The 20,070-nt window shown below is 38.7% G+C and overlaps 1 protein-coding gene across 1 annotated transcript; it reads right to left on the minus strand.

The window, feature by feature from the left end:
• Window positions 1–564: 564 nt before the first annotated feature.
• On the minus strand, window positions 565–20,070 carry zgc:66447 (SLAIN motif-containing protein-like). Its single transcript, XM_066649692.1, has 9 exons — window positions 19,886–20,070; window positions 17,534–18,153; window positions 12,721–12,860; window positions 11,189–11,332; window positions 9,008–9,148; window positions 8,176–8,490; window positions 7,268–7,408; window positions 3,046–3,343; window positions 565–2,609 (listed from the first exon to the last, which is right to left on the minus strand). The coding sequence occupies exons 2-9, from the start codon at window positions 18,142–18,144 to the stop codon at window positions 2,540–2,542; spliced, it is 1,860 nt and encodes a 619-aa protein (XP_066505789.1). The 5' UTR covers window positions 18,145–18,153; window positions 19,886–20,070; the 3' UTR covers window positions 565–2,539.

The following is a 20,070-nucleotide window of genomic DNA, read 5'->3' on the forward strand; positions in this document are numbered from 1 at the left end:
CAGGGCAAGAGTTTTAAACACGGCAGGCACTCTGCAGCATGTATCACCAAGTCCAAAAACACCTCACTGTCTGGGTTATACAGGCCAAACATGATCACACCTGTGGTTTTGCTCTCAAGTGCTAACAATTTTTATAATACCATCACTTAGACTAATTAATAACACACCTGGACCACTTAAATATTGCATGTGCAATGAGACATAATTACATGTATTTGGACATTTTATATTATTAAACAAGCTTATGAGCACTTGCAAAACATCTCAACTGGGCTGCATGAAACACCTGTAAAACCCCAGTAATGTAATTTTAGACCCTACTGTTGTTAAGTCTAAATATTCATTGTGTTTAAATGTATTTGTTAAGCATCCCACTGAAAATACTCTTAATAAAAAAGTTAACACTGAACAAAATTCATGATATATATTTTTCCCTTCATCAATGGACAAGGTAATATAAAATAGAGAATAAGGATTGAGTTTTAAAGCTCCATGGGGGATTCAGGTCTACTTTAAAATTGTAGTGAGGGTTTTGCAAAAAGTATAAAGTTTAGAGTCAAATCATTCCACTGTATTTACCTACAAAATATTGACAAACATACAATTTAAAACAAAATATACATAAATGCATATGTTGTATTTCAAAAATGCAACAGCAAAACCAACAACCAAAACTACAACTGATAGCAAGTATCTAAAAACAGGACAGGTCTGCATACTTAACACATGAATATGCCGGTTTTTGACAGAACAAGGTCTTAAAATGTATGATCTTAGTCAGAAAAACCTTGTCAGGTTTTGGTCTCTGCAGTTCCTTATGGGAATGAAAGCTATATGGACTGCACCTTTTATTAATAATAAAAATAATAATTTGTGAATATGCAGGTGGCTGGAACTGTTTGTGGAGGCAAAGGAAGTACTTGACCCCACATCCTGCAAGTCAGGCGTCTATAAAGCAGGAGCTTAAAACCAATATAGAAGCAAAAAATATTGAGCTGCTACAAGGCAAACCATTGCATGGTCAATTTTGTTTTTGACAGCCCATTCATCGACAAGGAGGCTAGTCTTGAACAGCCCCAGGCTTAAAGGAGAGAGAGAAAGCCTGATAACTGTAGCACCGGTCCACTGTAAATGCAGATTATGCAGCAAGGCAGAAGAAGGAACCATCAGCCAAATGCTTGCCAGCTACATGGTGCTGGTGTCACTGGGATTCATGAACAGACCACAAAACAGCAAGCAACCAACACTACTCAAAGTACTTTGGGCTCACATGACTGACACGGTAATTAATAACCAGTGAAATTGTTATCATGTGAGACCAGGAAGTTCAAACAGATTATGCTGCTCCGCAAACATAATTCCAGATGATCAAAACATCATCCTGAAAGAAGCAGAGAATTTCCATACAAATTTCTCAATACTCAAATGAGCAGAATGTAAAGCACCATTTGAAAGTAATCTTTGAATCACTGTGCCAAAATATCGCACATATGGACACTGCACAAAGAGGAGGGGGGGGGGGGGGGGGGGGCTATTAGGCCAAGGCCCTGTCTCTAGCCAGGACATTGCATGTAATCTGTCAGCAGAAAGCTGAGATAACACTACTTGTAAAATTCCAAACTATGACATACAGTATTTCTTGATTTCTGATCATAGACTTACATTTGTAGCTGAAATAAGCAAACTGGTATTTATGTTTATTGTTGAAAGCCCAGTTGCCTGAGGCTGGACATTTGAAATTTAACACGCAGATAAGCTTGTGCGTTTTTGGATAGTTACTTCTTAATGTTACAGGCATTTTAAAAATATTTATTCACACACTCATCAGGAATTTGTGAAAAGATCACAAGAACAAATTCAAACACATTTTGAACCAATATTTGTTTTTCTTCTTCTTCTTCTTTCTACAGTAGTACCTTGGCACACAGACATGAGTTTTATTTTTTCCCTCTTTTGAGATCAGAGGAAAGAGGACTTAATAGATATTGCATTGTTGTGCCTTGAAAATGCAAGTCAAGGATCCTTCTTGGCAGAGTACAACACTTCACTCAAATTAATCTTGTGTCCCAAGCTTTGAAACAATCCATATAAAGATCATACACATTTTGTTTTCAAATTTCCTGGAAGAATAAAATACACAGCATTCACTTCAAGTTATCTGAAATAAAGGGTCTAGGAAGTCAATTCCAGACTTAGTAGTTAAAACAACATATGTTCCATGTGTTATTACAAGACAACATACATTAAAATGCCTAATGTTCCAGCAGCTTCTCCAGTTATCATGAAAATAAAGCAATCTGACGATTTAAAAACAAAAGACAATCACAACTTAATTTAGTGTCTGAAGAAGCCAAAGTGTAATCTTGTAGTTTTAGCATAATCTTTCCTCCAGCTATTGTGGCAGTCGGGTAAGAGGATTCATGCTGTGGTAAAATTTTTGGGCTTTGTGTCAGTGTGTCTTGTTCTTGGGGATGTCTTCAGAGGCAGTAGTGACATGATGGTGTTTTCTAGGAATGAGTGCAGGAGAACAGTAACTGCCTCAGTAACAGCCCTCTTTCCAGGACTCATCTGTGAGCGGACCACAAGTTTTCATCATTCCCAGAGACCTACTGCAAGAAAAAGCAATAAGAGTAGCAGATGATTACATGTTCATTGTTGGGTATTGCTAAAAACTCATATTTGGGGAGGGAAAAAAACTCAAAATAAAATATTTTACATTATGTAATTTACTGCAAAATATTACTGCTTGCCAAGTTTTATATTATCAAAGAAAAAAAAAAAAAAGGGTTTCACACTTTTGTATTTCTGACTATTGTTCCCTGACTTCATATCCTCCTGATAAGCACTTCCCATCTAGAAATACAAGCAAGTGAAGGGGACATGTAATTCTGCTGGGCTATTCCCCATGATCTTACTACAACAAAACACAGCTTTAACAGAGCACCTTTATTAGATCAGTAATTAGCATAGAGTTCAGATATTATTATCAAAACGGAACAAAAGCATCAATGCATCCCTAGTGTGTAAAAAGTAACTATAAGCTACCTCCTAGGGGCCTGGGCAAGCCTGCCTCTGGAGGAAGATGCTGTTGATGCCATGCCTCTTCCCGGGGTTTGCTTGGGCCCAGTGGCACCAGTCCTGCCTGCTGTGTAAGCCGCTCCATTAGCAGGCCCTGGAGACTGGACTCTCCGCCCCCCTGGAGTGGGACCTCCCTGAGCTCCAGGGGGCCCTTTCACGGTCTGTCGCACAGCAGTCATGGAACCCACCGGACTGAGAGCTTTCATGGGTGTCCGCAGCGAAAGGGGTGACTGGCCACTGCTTCTCATTCGGTTAGAGGATACACCTAGGAGAGCAAGCGGTTACTAGCAGGTTTAGAAGAGGTCCAATTTGTTTAAGGCTACAATGTCCTATGCTTAAGGTCTGGCCAATTGGGTTAGGGATACAATCCCTTTAAAGACAATTAAATAAACTAGCACTATGTGTACAAAAAAAAAATAATCTCATAATATTCACATTCCAAAAAGCAAACGTCAGTTCTAAAACGCACCATTAGAGGGCACCACATCAACTGTAAATACACAATACTCCCTGGATTAGAAACACCTACCTTGTATCTGCATTCAATATGAATTCTATCAGCTCCACTGACCATAAAGGAGCACTTTTTAGTTCACCTGTTCTCTGCATACGCTCATCCTGCTTTTCAATGGTCAATCACCCTCTGTTACTGTGTGTTATGCTGGTACAAGTGGATCAGACACAGCAGGCCTGCTAAAGTTTTTTACAGCCCTTAGTGTCACTGCTTGACTGAAAATAGACCACCAACCAAAAATATCTAGACAAAAGCATCCTGTGAGTGGCACCCAGTGTCCACTGATGAAGGACTAGAGGACAACCAACAAACTCTGCAGCAACAAATGAGCTACTGCCTCTGACTTTACATCTACAAGGTGGGTGTGTCTAACAGAGTGGACAGTGAAAGGACATGGTGTTTAAAAACCTGAGCAGTACTGCTGTGTCTGATCCACTCAGACTGAACTGTACCAAAGTACTCCTGTATAGTCAGTAGAGCTCATACAAGGAACAACGAGTGCAGGTACAAGGTAGGTGTTCCTAATCCAGTGACTGTTCAGTGTTCTCTGGTCTACTTAAACCAAACCTCCTACCCCACATCTCTTTCAACAGCACAAAGTGCAAGTGTTATTTTGGATTCAGTGTAACAGATGAGATGTTGATTTGAATGTTTTAATGTGCAAATATATCTAGAGGCTAGAAACAAAAGAAGCAGGCTGACTAAGGTGTTGGATACCTAGGTAATAGGACAAGTAGGATCTGGTATCTTCTGATTCAGGTAACAAGACCTTGTCTCATGAAGCAGGATATCCTATTTGGCAAGTTAAAATCTTATTTACATCTTTAAGTCTAAGCCTCAGACACTCCTATGCACGAACAGAGAATCTGAAATTCACTGCATGTAAAGACGGCCACAATTATAGGCTTTATCTACAGCCTTTTGATTGGTTATTCACACAGATATTTAAAAGGTTTTATTTGAAGCCTTTAACCTTAAAGCAGGATGTTGAAAAATTCAAAATTTTGGGATATGCAAACAGCCCTGTGTGTCTATTCACAACTGTTTTTGGAGCAGAGAGTTAGTGGAGTATATATTAACTGTAAAATGTGAAAAGCATGACCTGAAGTTTGTTTTCAGTCCCCATAATGCCAATGCTCCAAAATTAAAAGGCTGTGCTGCCTCAAGTTTAAATGATAAGACATGTAATAAAACAAAAGCATTTTGAAAGAGCTTTCATAAGATAGGTAGAATTATTACATATGAAGGGGTGAAACTGATAGTTGGATTAAGACAGAAATATATAACTTACCACAAGAGTTATGTAATATTTGATGACATACAATTTACATACAAGAAATCTCTGTATAAACGTTAGAGATGACAGCAGCTACAAAGTTGTGTGGTGCACAAAATACAAACCGGATTCCAAAAAAGTTGGGACACTAAACAAATTGTGAATAAAAACTGAATGTGGAGGTGCCACCATCTAATATTTTATTCAGAATAGAACACAAATCACAGATCAAAAGTTTAAACTGAGAGAATGTATCATTTTAAGGGAAAAAAATATGTTGTTTCAAAATTTCATGGCATCAACAAATCCTAAAAAAGTTGGGACAAGGCCATTTTTTACCACTGTGTGGCATCCCCCCTTCTTCTTACAACACTCACAGACTTCTGGGGACAGAGGAGACCAGTTTCTCAAGTTTAGAAATAGGAATGCTCTCCCATTCATGTCTAATACAGGCCTCTAACTGTTCAATCGTCTTGGGCCTTCTTTGTCGCACCTTCCTCTTTATGATGCGCCAAATGTTCTCTACAGGTGAAAGATCTGGACTGCAGGCCGCCATTTCAGTACCCGGATCCTTCTCCTACGTAGCCATGATGTTGTGATTGCTGCAGAATGTGGTCTGGGATTATCTTGTTGAAAAATGCAGGGTCTTCCCTGAAAGAGATGATGTCTAGATGGGAGCATATGTTGTTCTAGAACCTGAACACAGTTCTCTGCATTAATGGTGCCTTTCCAGACATGCAAGCTGCCCATGCCACAAGCACTCATGCAACCCCATACCATCAGTGATACAGGCTTCTGAGCGGAGCGTTGATAACAGCTTGGGTTATCCTTGTCCTCTCTGGTCCGGATGACATGGCGTCCCAGTGTTCCATAAAGAACTTCAAATCGTGACTCATCTGACCACAGAACAGTCTTCCATTTTGCCACACTCCATTTTAAAAGACCCCTGGCCCAGTGCAAACGTCTGCGCTTGTGGAGCTTGCTTAGAAATGGCTTCCTCTTTGCACTGTAGAGTTTCAGCTGGCAACGGCGGATGGCACGGTAGATTGTGTTCACTGACAATGCTTTCTGGAAGTATTCCTGAGCCCATTCTGTTATTTCCTTGACAGTGGCATTCCTGTTTGAGGTGCAGTGACGTTTAAGGGCCCGGAGATCACAAGCATCCAGTAGAGTTTTACGGCCTTGACCCTTACACACAGCAATAGTTCCAGATTCTCTGAATCTTTTGATGATGTTATGCACGGTTGATGATTATAACTTAAAAGTCTTTGCTATTTTATGCTGGGTAACACAATTCTGGTATTGCTGCACCATCTTTCTGCGCAACAATTGTGGAATTGGTGATCCTCTTACCATCTTGGCTTCAGAGAGATACTGACACTCTGAGAAGCTCTTTTTATACCCAATCATGTTGTCAATTGACCTAATTAGTGTTAATTGGTATTCAAGCTGTTTGTTATATGCTCAATTTCCTTTTTCCAGCCACTTATTGCTACTTTTCCCAACTTTTTGGGGATTTGTTGACACTGAAATTTTTGAAATTTTTCCTTTAAAATGTTACATTTACTCAGATTAAACTTTTGATCTGTCATCTATGTTCTAGTACGAATAAAATATTGACATTTGCCATCTCCACATCATTGCATTCAGTTTTTATTCACAATTTGTTTAGTGTCCCAACATTTTTGGAATCCGGTTTGTAAATAATAAATCTAATCATAAATAAATATTCAGATGATTATTTAAAAAAAATAAAACTTTAAATAACATGCTTATTGTAAAAATGAGAAATATTAATTAAATGTTAACTTAATTTAATGGTGATGATAGAACTTGCCTACAGCTGCCAGAATCATCACTTCCTTGACAAGTCCGCTGGATCATCTGGATTTAAAATTGTAGTTGTAATTTGGGGTTGTACAAGGTTTGACACAGGCCCAAGTATTGCCTTTGATTTGTGTCGTGCAGGAAATAAGTAAATACCTCTTTGTGCACATTCACACTTGAACAAAAAGAATATTTTTACAGGATTAAAATAATCTGGGTTTATATAATACAGAAAAGGCACTGGAATCTTTACAGGTTTGGGAGTGGGAATTTGATGTGGCATATTCGGACAGGACATTGTCCATAACCCATAAGTTGAATGCATTTCATGAGACAGGTCTTCTTTCTGTTAAGTGCCCCTTTCACACATGTTTCTGTAGTCACATGTACATTGTGTGCAGATAAGCATGGATTCACTGCCAAAGCCTGGACTTCACATACTCACCAATGTTAAAAGCATCCATGCTAGTGTTTCCCATAGAGTGAAGGGAGGGGCTACAAAATCTTCCACCTAACCTGAGGAACTAGAGGTAAGATCAGGTGAGGGTGAGGAAGCAGGGTGGGGTACCGACCTGTGGGGGACTGGGGCAGGCGGGACATGCGGTTTCCTGAACTCTGCAGGTTAGCCTCCATGCTGCGGCTGTTTCTTACTGCCTCCAAGGAACGAAGGCTGGTGCGTGGGGTCAAGTTAGGCATGCTATGCCTTAACTCTTCTGAAATCCACACACACATACACAAACACACACACACACGGTCTGCTTTACATATACTAAAATATCTCAATTGATTTATGGCCCAAAAGGAGAAGGCTACATGCAAAGCCCTTTCCTTTCTATGAGAATGAAGAGCTGAAAGGCAGTAAAAGCAGCTGTAGCTGTTAAGCTTCATTCTTCATTATAACAAGAGGTCCCTGACAAAGACATGACATTTAAATGGGCTAGTGTGCATTCTCGGGGTACTTTTATGCAGCCTGTTCTTGCTACAGAATCTTGGAAAATAACCATGGTAAACAGTTAAATTAGGTCAGGGTGGAGTTTGATTTTCTTTGGCTCTACATTATATTTGACAAAGATTAAGCTTCAATTTACATGCTATCCTTTTCTAAACTGTCTATTTAATCCATATTTGTAGAGGGGTTTAAATAATGAGCTATGTAAATAGGATTTTTCTGTGTGTTGTGAAAGTGCAGCTGTGTCAGTATCTATATAGAAACTAGTTACAGCACTGTTTCCATGCAAACTACTGAACAAATAGGAAGTTAGTAATATTGTAAAATGTGTGGGAAATGCGACACCCTAACAACAGGCAGGTATGCACAAACTGGTGTGCACACATACACACCTAGATGCTTGTCCCTTTAGTTTGATTGTAGATAGGCTTCTACCCAGCCAGATGTGATTAAGAGAAAGCATTGTACAGCACTGATATCAATCTCAAGAAGTAAACATCTACTTTGTATATGAATGTTATCATATCCTACCCTCACTCTTGGCGAACTTGAAGAGATCTGGCCCAGAGCCCTGCAGGGAACGCCTGGGCGCTCGAGTGCGAGGTGCAGCCAGACGGCTGTACTCAGCGAGCGTGCTTGGGGACAGGCAGCGGGGCGAGGCACGAGGTGAAGGGGAGTAGCGGTGGAGCCGCTGGGGCAGAGACGAGCATTCATCCTCTCCGTCCTCCAGGCTGTAGGAGTCAAACTCCTGATCGCTGTGGGTGCCCCGCCTCAGAGACTGCAGAGAGGCTGTGGAACTCCGACGTGAGGCTGATGCAGAGCTAGAGGCATAGTCCTGCCTCAGACCTACACACGGGAATGGAAATTAACATGCACTCATTATTTTCAACTCAGATTCATAGCACACTAGAGGATACTGTGCACAGCTTTCTCTTTATTGTAATTAGTCATTATCTGGTGTGCTTGATGTCTGAATTTCAGTTCTTTAGATCTGCACTGAAGCTCTGAATTTCATAATTAATTAGTAATGTATGGATAATGTTCCTCTGTGTTACATTTAGTCATCACAGTGTATGATAAGACATTTACTTCCTTGCTAACATTTAAGCCTAAAGTAAAGTAGGCAGTATAATTAACATACTTTAAGGTAGACTTCAGGGCCACTAAAAAGAACAGCTTGCACTACGTAAGAAATTTGCATGTCCAATGCCTTTATCTAGGCTTGTTTCTAAAATTAAGTAACCTTTGCATAACCATACCACTTAATTTGAATTTGCCATACAATGGGGAAAGGTGACATTAAGGGATTTAGAAGTTAATGCATCTCTGTGGTTTTAGGGCATTCGAAAACGTCCACACTCACTCTCTTCTTGAAGCCGGGCCATTATCTGTACATCTGTTAAGTCTTGCAGCTTATAGCCCATAGAGATAGAGTCATCTGATGTGCTCAGTTCACTGTCGATGGAAGACTGTGAGCTCAGTGCAGAGTGCATGCCCATGTAACCTACAATCACAAAATACAGAAAAAGAGCAGGTCTGTAATTACACTGAAATTCTCCACTAAATGGGCAAACTCTATATATGCGACAGTAGAAACAAAATTGTACAACAAAGAGTAGATGGAGCTAAAACGTGGGAGCAGTCCAAGTATCACAAATTGACAGAGCTATTCTACATTTACCTGGGCCACTTGTGTATTTAAAATTACATACTTAGGTGGCCCATAAAACAGAGCAAGGAAACATACCTCCAGGCTGCTTTATAATCATTGCTTGACTTTTGCAGTTAAAGTCATGGAGTGATGATAAAGCAGCCTGGAGGCTGAAGGAATGTTTTCTTGCTTATGTGAGATTTGAGTTTGAAGGAGGAGACTCCAGTATTTTATAATAAATATATAGCAGTTCCATACACCAAACTCTCCTTATTCAACTTCGCCAAGGCAAATGCAGTTTTCATTCTAGGACACCTTTTAAATGTGTGTAATTTATTGTAATGAATTTGAGTTCATACAATGCGTTTTTTTACTCTCTCCTTAGATAAGAACCAGCTGTTTGTCCATTCCATAAAATGTATGAACATTTTAGTACTACCCAGATACACTTCTTCCTGATTTTCCAACCAGAGGTCACACAGAAAGTAAGAAGGAACAGGCTGTTACATGCAACATATAGTTTCCTACTGCTAATTAAACACCTTATGAAATCTTTAAAAACTTTGATATCTTCAGCCTCTCTACACTGGGAGTGAGAGGAGGAGAAATGAAAAGGGAATTTGATTTCAGGATTTCCATAATATGACTACATGTGCTGTAAACACATGAAATTAGAACCCACTAGATATGTACTACAGTACTGGCATAATTATAATACCCTCCAGATGTGAATGTTGTATTGTGAAGATGATCATCTAAAAGATTTGACATGTTTAACTCATCCAATCTGAGTAAGGATATGTGCTCTGATTTATCCAAAGTGGAATTGCACATTGTTAGCAATGAAATAGCTGTCTTAGCTATTCACTTTACTGTGCATTTTCAGTCAGATGAAAAAAGTCATTCTGTTTATGAGGTCATATTTAACTAAATACAGATGCCAGGACATTAATGTCTGTTGTAAAATTATCACAGAGGCAGGGGTCAATTTATACCACATGCTGAATGTTTATGTCTTCAGATTATGACAGTATCTCTTTGTAAAAACAAGTTAAATAATATGTACTATGCCAATATACATAGGATTTTTCTTCCTTCTGTCAGTCTGGAAAATCCTGTCTAACAATAACATTTAATGTGTAAACACCAAAGTGGAAATAAATAAATAAATAAAAATTGGTACATGCAAATGCTGTTAATCAAGAGCTTAGCTCACTCAGTTGACAGGAAAAATATTTATCACACACCCCAAGCATGACATCTGATCTTATTAGTCATCAAATATGCAGAGTGGACACAAAAATCACACAAACACTTTAATTAATAAAAACAGAAAAATACACACGCTGCATAGTCGTGGCTGAAACCCCAAAGGTTATTGTAGGTTACTGCATTTTCAAATCCCATTTCCAGAAAAGTTGGAACAATGTAAATAAAACAGAATGCAACTGCAATGTCAAAATTGAAAATTTAGTTAGTTTTTAGATGAATTTAGAAATTGTTTCAAAATCAATTCAGCAATGTTGCGAGTTCTCTCCGTCTAAAAAAAATAGAAAAAAATGACAGACGCCTTTTCTCTGCCATGAGCAGAGAGAAAGAAAGCCCAGCATACAGACCTGACTGAGACTTTTTTTATTCATTTACTAACACTGGGGCTTTGTAAACAGCTTAGATCAGTTTCCAACACTCAACCAGACTGGAGAGCTAGCAAATGGTGAGCAAAATTCTGCCTTTAATTCATTGTTGTTTTTTTTAATATTTACAGCATCCCAACTTTTTTGGAAAAGGAGTTTCTATTAATTTGTAGAGATGTTCTGGCAGTGAGAGGCGCTGTGTGTATACTATGAGGTCGAATAAAAGCGTGTTCAGCGCTGTGTTAACATCATGCCATACCTGAGCTGCCACAGGTTAGTAGGGATTTGTTAGTTGATTTGTGGTACCCAGGAGAGAGCAGTGGAGCGCCTGAGGGACCAGCCTCAGCTGATGCTCCTGCCGAGCTTTGAGAAGGGCTACAGTACATGTTCCTCCACCTCGAGGCTATGGGAGAAAAAAGGGAAAAATTACCATAATATAAGCATTTAAATTAGCATTATATGTACAGGTCCTCCAGGCATTGTGTTCCATTACATTAAACTGATATGACAGATCTTATATTCAGGACACAACCTAACATTCTGTAAAGGCCGTCTGAAAAGTCTTTTTAAAAAGCAGTTTTATGCCCCTTTCACACAGTCTTGGTTTTCCAGAAATGTTAAGGAATTTAAGATCTTATGGTATTAAGATGATATATATTCTACAGCTATGTGACACTGTGGTTTCAAGAGTTCACCCTCATGTTTTGCCATGCAATCGCATGTAAAGTAGTAGTCAACAGGATAACGTGATCATAACTGACTGAATATGAAACAGTGATGGTACACACTCGCTAACACTAACAATACTATAGGGACTATAGGGACAGGCTCAGCTGTTGGGCTGAGAAGTATATGGCATAAACACAAATATACACAATGTCACTGAGCATTACATTACACTGCTTTGCTGGCAGTGCAAGAATGTAGGGCAAGCCATTTAATAGTATATCAGACAAAGTTCAGTAGTCTATGCAATATGATACATGTACAAGTAACTATAAACACTAGCTTTGCTACACCCTTACCATGAAGTTGCTCCTGTTTACATTCAAAAGAACATGCTTTGTCAGCCCACAAAGCTGTGTAAAAAACATACTAGCAAACTCTGTAGGCAGCACTTTAAATAAGAAATATCTGCTATTATAAGAACAAGCAAGCTGATGACACAGGCATTCAGCTGTGCACACAGTTTGTATAATCTCCATAGAGAGAGATTGAAAGTCCCCAGCATATGGTTTTGGAGTAATGAAACATGGTTTTCTGGAGTGGTGTAGCTCCATTCATAACTCCAGAATGATTTAGGGTGGTGTTTCTGACCCATAAAGAAAATTAACCAACAATTTAAATCAGTATCTGACCTCAGTAATGTTCTTGTGGCAAAATGCAATCAAACACTCACACACCTCTTTCAATGTTTTTTAAACAGTAAAATCTCATGTGATACCCATGACTTAAAAGAAAACACTGGGCATGCTGGTGTCTACCAATTTTTGGCCATATACTTCATTTCATTTTGGCATTCTGCATTACGACACAAACTGATCATTATGACTCAATCTGATTAGATTCCAAGTTACTGTTGTGAGACTAATGTACAGAAACCATCTTGATATTTTGTATTGTTCTTATGTCTGTGTTTTCAAGAGGCCCTGCCTTTTGCCAGGCTGCCACTGTAAATAAGACCATAAAAAAATTAAATAATAATTAGCAATTGCTATTACTGAAAATACAGTGACCTGTTCTTGGGTCCACAGGTGCATGTATACCTTTTATGTTACCATTTTTACATACTTTGGTCCAGACGTGTGAGGAGTGTCCTGCAAGCCACCTCAGTCTCAGGACTTGGGTGATCCAGCACCTTCCTGCACCATTTCAGAGGGGACTCTGGGCCCTGTTCTGCCAATACCTGCTTCTTCGGGGACACATACAACCTAAGAAGAACAACAGGAGCAGAAACTAGTTGAGCCAGTTTGTCCAGGAACAACAGGTCTGCAGAAAGGTGAAAGTAGAACATGTATGATATGCATGACTGACAAGGTAGCAATACATCAAAATACACCAAAAAGATTTGTACCAAGTTCACTTGTTGGGAAAAAAAAAACAGACAACATAATTCAGGCTATCATATCAGCCTTTGAACTGAATCATGGTGCTGCCATAACAAATATACATCATTTTCAGAGGAAAGCTAAGCTAGCACTACATTTACAGACTTGGACAATGAGCTAAAAAAAAACTCCACTGCCTCAGGGACTGGCACTTGGCACTGTTAGTTTGGAAGATATACTGTTATAAAGACTGGAAATATGCTGCCTGATGATAAAGATTTTAATTGCCTAAAAATCCTAAACAATTATGGAAATTCTTCAAACAGAGTTATTTAATAATAATGAAAATGGAGGGGAAAAATCATCCTACATCAGTGGAGCAAATATAAAGTCAATTATATATTACAAACCCTAAAAAAAGATTTTCAGGTGTTTCCGTGATTAACTATTTATTTAATAGAAACAAATTTACAAACGGATACCTCCAAAACACAACGTTGGGACGAAGGAATGTTTACCATTGGGTCACATTACCTTTTCTTTTAATTCTATTCCTTAATCATTTTGAAATAAAACATGCTAATTTTGTTTTGCAAGTGGATTTTCTGACTGTTCTTGCTATATACAAGATCTGGGCTGCTGAACAGTCTGCTATTGCCATTGTCTGATTCTCCTTTTCATCATGTGCCATAAATAGTCAATAGGAGACAGACCTGAAGACAGATCTGGACTACAGAATGGCCAGTCAACCACACACTGTCTACAAAGCCATTCTTTGCAGAACAAGTCCTGGCATTTCCCTACAGAAACAGACAATAATGCCCTGATGGCAGCATATGACTTTAAAATACACATACAAGCCTCCAAATCAATTATACTTTCACATCTAGGATATACTGATGTTTGCATTTCCCAAAAATAAGACACAACCTGGACTAGTCTGGCCATGGTATATTGGTCCGTCTCATATGACCCAGAGAACTCACTGGCATTTCTGCACAAAATAATTTGCACCATATACGACTTTCACTTTGCATAATACAGTTTCGGGTTGAGTATCTTGATACATCTGCAGACTGCGTTGTGACAATGAATTTCAAAAGTACCCCTGAGCTCATATGTCTATGTCCATCACAGTAGCATGACAGTTTTCCAACAATACCGCCCAAGGGCTCAATAGTCATTCAGCAGACTTCCATTCTCGGCTTTTCACACCAAGATTTGCCTGACCCCCTGAAACTTTTCATGATATTATGAACAGTAGCTGATGAAAGACCTAAATTATTTTGAAAAATGTTGTGTCTGAACTGGTTGACAAGTCTCTCACGAATTTAGGCCTAAAAACTGAGCAACAAACGTTTTTCTTGTTTTCTTTGTTGAATGCTTCTTTTTTTAAATCATTAAATTCACAGGCTTTAAGTGTAATACTTCAGAACAGTGTGACATGCACTTTATATAAATTATTCACTCGTTTTGCCCCAATCTAACTGGAGTGTGCTGCAATAGCCCTGACATTCTTGTCTTTATACATTAGTCTGTTAAATAAAGACTGAAGAGAATTAACAAATCTAATATTGATTTTATTGCATTTCACATAGCTGCCTGTTCAAACTGTGTACAAAACGAAAAATGAATTTTAGTTTTCTACCCATTCCTAGTGCATAGCCCAGTTCTCTAAAGATCTGTGCATTAGCCTGGTCATCACTATACATTAGGCTCACAAGCCAGGCTTCACAGACGAAGGCCAACCCCTAAAACACTCACTCAACTCACACCCGTCCACAGAAGGAGTGCTTCCTCTGAGCTGTGAGATTAGGGTCACTCTGATGTAAATACTAAGCAAATCAATAAGTGGCTTGAGAGTATCTGCATTCGTCTATTGAAAGCCAAGTTCATTAAATGCTGCAAAAGCTACTCTGTGGGCGAATGTTGTGTACTGATACAAAAAGTTGTTCTAATGGTGCTCATCCTCCTTTTATGAGACTCACAAAGGCACTAGGCTCCCACTGGGAACAACAATAATATGGACTGCAGCATTGAGGTCACAGATCTCGTTTGAAAGTTAGGTCAGCAGCACTGACACTCTAAGCCTTTTGTCAGGATTGAGGAGTTGTTCTAGGAGTTCTCAGATTTAATAATGTGCCTAGTTTACCCATTTCTACAAGGTAAAAAATACCGCTGAGTTATCAGGCATTATAGCTACACTGCTTCCCATTTTTGGTCACCTTTTTTATTTCCTCTTATTTCTTATTAATAAATAAATAAATAAATAAATAAAAAAAATCACATGTCGTTCAAGTCCAGCCAAAGCAGTTTACCACCCAGCCCAAAGAAGATTATATACTGCCTTTAAACAGATTATAAATGGCCATGTTCATGTTAACCTCGAGCCCTGCATACGGCCAATTTACTAATGTGAAACTGAGAATAAGCTACGCCAGTCCACCCTTGAATAAGCAGCTTAATAGGCCTTCAGAAAAAACAATGTGCTACCTATTTCCAAATTAGGCCTGTAAATAAGGAAAGGCTCTAAAATCCCAAATCTATCTAATCCCTGGGGCCAATGCAGCCAGGGACAGATTAAGCAATGAGAACCAAATTAAAATAGCTGGATTATTTAGATTAGCGACATTCCATTACTAGCAATTTACAGCAAACAGGCATTAATTAAATAAAAGTGAGTATGAACACATTTCAAATATAACAAAATTATTCCACTGCACATTATTTACTGTTATAATTTAATATAAATATCACGCTGTCTCACAACTTGCATTTTGTGACATGAGCTGTATACAGAAGCTAGTGGTTTGTAAATATATTAATATAAAATCAATATGTTTGGGGTTTTGTAGCTATCTGAACATCCCACTCAGATACAATTACAAAATACCTATAATTTTGAAAGAGTGAAAAGATATTCTAAGGATTTTTTTGTCATTCTTTCACTCCTCACAGGACACTTCACGCTACACAGGTTATATCCAGGGTTTCTCTGATTTGTTTTCAGGCTTTGGTGGTTAACCAATGTTTATTGACTATGAAAAGACATTGTGCTGTCCACTTTATATTATTCATTTCGAAACACTCCTCCAAGACAGGCAACATTGAAGTATTGTGAATACAATTGATGAAGCATATTAAAACTTAATAATGTATAAACAAATCCTGTATCCCATTCAGATCCTATTTTTACTTAGGAAATGACATGCAGGAACTTCAGGAAATTCCGTACAGTGACGTACACATTTTAAATTGAAGATCAAACATGGCACTGTTGCCAGTGTTAGCAAATATCCTGCTTTAAACACAAGAATCTGTTTCTGAAAAAAATCTGTGTATCTCTATTTAAAATATTTTTAATGATGCACGCACAGGCCATAAGTAATATAGTAACAAAACACCACAAATTCACATTCTTTGACCCATATTTCGGGGAATCTGGTGGCTCAAAGACACAAACACACATGGAGCTGGCCAACCACAGAGCAGTGCCTTTGGAGAATGGCAATGGTGGATGCTTCATGCAAACAGAGGAGGCTCCCTTTAAGGGCGAGTGATCAGTGAGGCATGCAGTCACACCACTGCCACGCACTCATTACGCTATTGGCAACATGGATCACAGCATAGCAAACTACCATACTTTCCTATTTCAACTTGACATAGTACAAAGCTGAAAGCTTTACACAACCGAATTTAGTGGAAGCTGTGGTCTAATAGTTTTATGGTTTTGTCCAAACCTATATTATTCTCTGACTTTATTGACAAAAATAACACAAAAGAAAAAATAAATAAATAAATAAATACAATCAAAAGAAGCACAACATTTTTTTTGTGCAATGTAAAATGCTTTGTATATTATGTAAATGTTAGTAACTATCATAGCTGTATTACACACTAACTTTGTCATATTTGGTATTCTAACCAGTTACACCAATGTTAGAGACGTTTATAGGCAAATTAAACACTGTATTCATTCAAACAAAATATACTCAACAGAACATACTGCATAAACAAGTTAGCACCATGCAGTTTCACAGGTTCTCCAGGTGTTTAGCTGCACTACTAGAATACTATTATAATACTGACATGGCTTATGTGACAAATTAAGTTGTAATATTATATATATGTGATATATAACGAGTAATGTTGGATTTATTTTGTATATTATTTATTATTATTCCCCCAGTGTTCTTAATCAAAAGCAGATACTTCACTGTAAAAATATTTATCAAACATTACACTCTATCACTTTATCATGTTATTTTTTCTTATGATGCTGATCATTTAAAATGCTGGAACTTGAAGTTCATCCATAGTCATCTATACAATTAACAACTTATTTGTACTGTGTATCGTAAATTTCCAATCACAGTTTCTGGGGTGTTTTACTTTTTGGTAGTTTGAGAAGTCAAGATATGCATGTAATCTATCAAACTGATACTAATGCTTCAATATAGCATTTTAGACTCACTGTTGCATTGAATAGCAGTGAACAAAAGCAGTGCTAAGGAAAGTCAGCTCCAAACCAGAGAATTTAAAAATTACAAACTTACCAGCTGTCCTCATCCTCTGTCTCAACACAGTCCTCCAAGTCAAGCACATCCACCTCATCCAGAGCAGACTGGTCCATGCCTGTATCACTCCCGCCGAGTGTCTCTGAATCATAGCTATCAGGAGAAGGGCTGGCCTGAGTTTGTCCTTCTGTGTGCTCCAGCCCTGCACAACACGGAAGACTCAAGAACTGTCCTGGCTCCCCCTCTTCATCTATCAGCCTTGCAGCTTCAGGGAACGGAGACATGTCTTCACTGCTACTACTCTCCGGAAGTGGGGACTGCTCAAAGTCTCTGCCTGTGAGGCTGCCACCATCCTCAGGCATGGCAGAAGAGATTGTGACCTTTTCACACAGCGTCCTCTGATTAATGTTGCTGCTTTCTGGAAGGTTGCTGTTGGTGCCCCTGAGATGATGTTTGTTTCCTCTGTTGCGCAAGCTCTGGTTTTGAACCTCCAATCGTCTCACAAGCTCCTGCAGCTTGCGGACCTCCTCCAGTTCCACTCCAGCCATGTCCTGCTCATCCTCAAATCCTGGCTGTGCACTCGCCATAAGCCCACTGGTGCTTCCGTTGTCTGCCTGCTGGACCATACTTCCACTGTCCGGCACCACCATTCTCCCACTCTGCAGAAGTTAGAGTGGACTATTGTGAACAATTACTCATAAAGGTCAGACCCTATGTCCCACATAGCCCCTTAAGGGCACAAAAGTCTTTCTTATATAATCAGTTAATAAAGTATGAGTTTTTTTCATGCATGCAATTCTGAATATAGCCTAAATATATGCACACTAAATTGTGCATATTTCACATGCATGAATCTCCATGAATCATGAATCATTTCCATCTGATGAGTCAAGGCATATGCATGTAAACAAATAAACCAGAAAACATGTTTATTGATCATGAGAGACTAATATTTGTTTATTACAGTTTTGGTTGTCTGTCAGGTCGACAGCTAGAAAGCAAAAAAAATACAGATTTAACAAATGTGACAGACGTACACTGGGAACTTCTCATACTTAAGTGGAGGTGTTATAGCTTAAACCAAAGTAATGTATTCTAATAGTGTAAGACATGTAGGGAATGGCTATCACCTTGGGACAGGTACATCAATGGTTACGTTGAAACATCAGCAACAACAACAAAAAAGGTTATGTGACAACAGTGGTCATAACCTTGGAACACCAGTGGCATTACCTTTATTTACGCATGGATTAAGCCTTTTCTCCAAGTGAACTACAGAATCTCTACTGGAGATTCACAATTGAATGTAAACCTGGGCCCTTTTTGTGTCTTTAAAACCCAAACGTGTTCATGCTCAATTAAACACAAACCTAGTATAAGCGTATGTATTTAATACAGCACGTTCAACTTTCCTTCCTGTCACTTTAGCAGGAGAAATGTCCATGTAAAAACTGATAACCCAAGTACATGAAATATCAGAAAATGACACTTCATCAGGGCTATAACATATAGGCCTAATGCTTTAATTCATGTTGCTTTAAATATATATTTTGAAAAGCACTTCAGTATCAAACTAGGGTGATGTTATATTTGACACATATCTACATTTTCGTTCATACATTGTTCTATTTTTTTGGCCCTAGGTCCCACCACAATCCTGCCCTTTGCCTCCATCAAAGACAAAAATAATATCGAGTCCCACTTCCCTTGATTCTCGTTTCTTGGGTCAGAGAAGCTAAACTACTTAACTGTGTGTAAAAAAACAAACAAACAAAAAACACGTTCATTTACTGGATTTCAGCAAATGGAGAAAGCATTTAAAACTCAGCTAGATTTAAACCAACACTAAATGTACAAACCACACACTTCTACAATAAGAGTGACGTTACTGATTATTGTCCATTTCGTACGAAGCTTGTACCGTTACTTTAGCTAACTTACAACATAGAGTCCAGTCCATCTCCAAAAGAAAAGCGGTTGACTAACACAGCACTTGTGGTTAAACTTAAGTTGCATTTTAACAAATGATCTGCCTGCCCCTCTTCTAGCTACCACCGTTTATTTCTCGGTGTTATAGCCGCATGTTATATGCACGGAGAAACGAGAGCCGTTTAAAACCTGAAAATAACTAACCGTTGTCGATAAAACGCGATTGAGCTGTTGCAAAAACCCGAAAGGGTCCCAAATTTATAATCGTGTACCTTCCCGAAAAACCGCAGCCTGTTTTAATTAGGGGTCCACGTAGGATAAGGAATAAATTACCTTTCCAGCTAGCAGCAAAACAACACCAGGCTAACGTAACGTTAAGTGTTGGTGCTGATGTGAGCCGCGTTGTCCAATGACTTTTGGAATTAGCTCGTTAGCTGCACAACACACATTTAACCAACGTACCTCTCCGACGCCTTCCAATTCTTCAGTTAACGGCTGCCCCGCTCCGACATTTAAAAAATAAACACGTTAACAGAATAGCAGCCTCCCGTTGCTATGCAAAATTACTGGCCAACGACCACCTTGCGGTTCAGCTAGTTAGCTTTTTTTTTTACCCCCCTTAATAACAAGCCAGTTTGTAACAGAGC

Source organism: Hoplias malabaricus, chromosome 17 (genome assembly GCF_029633855.1).
Source record: "Hoplias malabaricus isolate fHopMal1 chromosome 17, fHopMal1.hap1, whole genome shotgun sequence".
Lineage (NCBI taxonomy): Eukaryota > Metazoa > Chordata > Actinopteri > Characiformes > Erythrinidae > Hoplias > Hoplias malabaricus.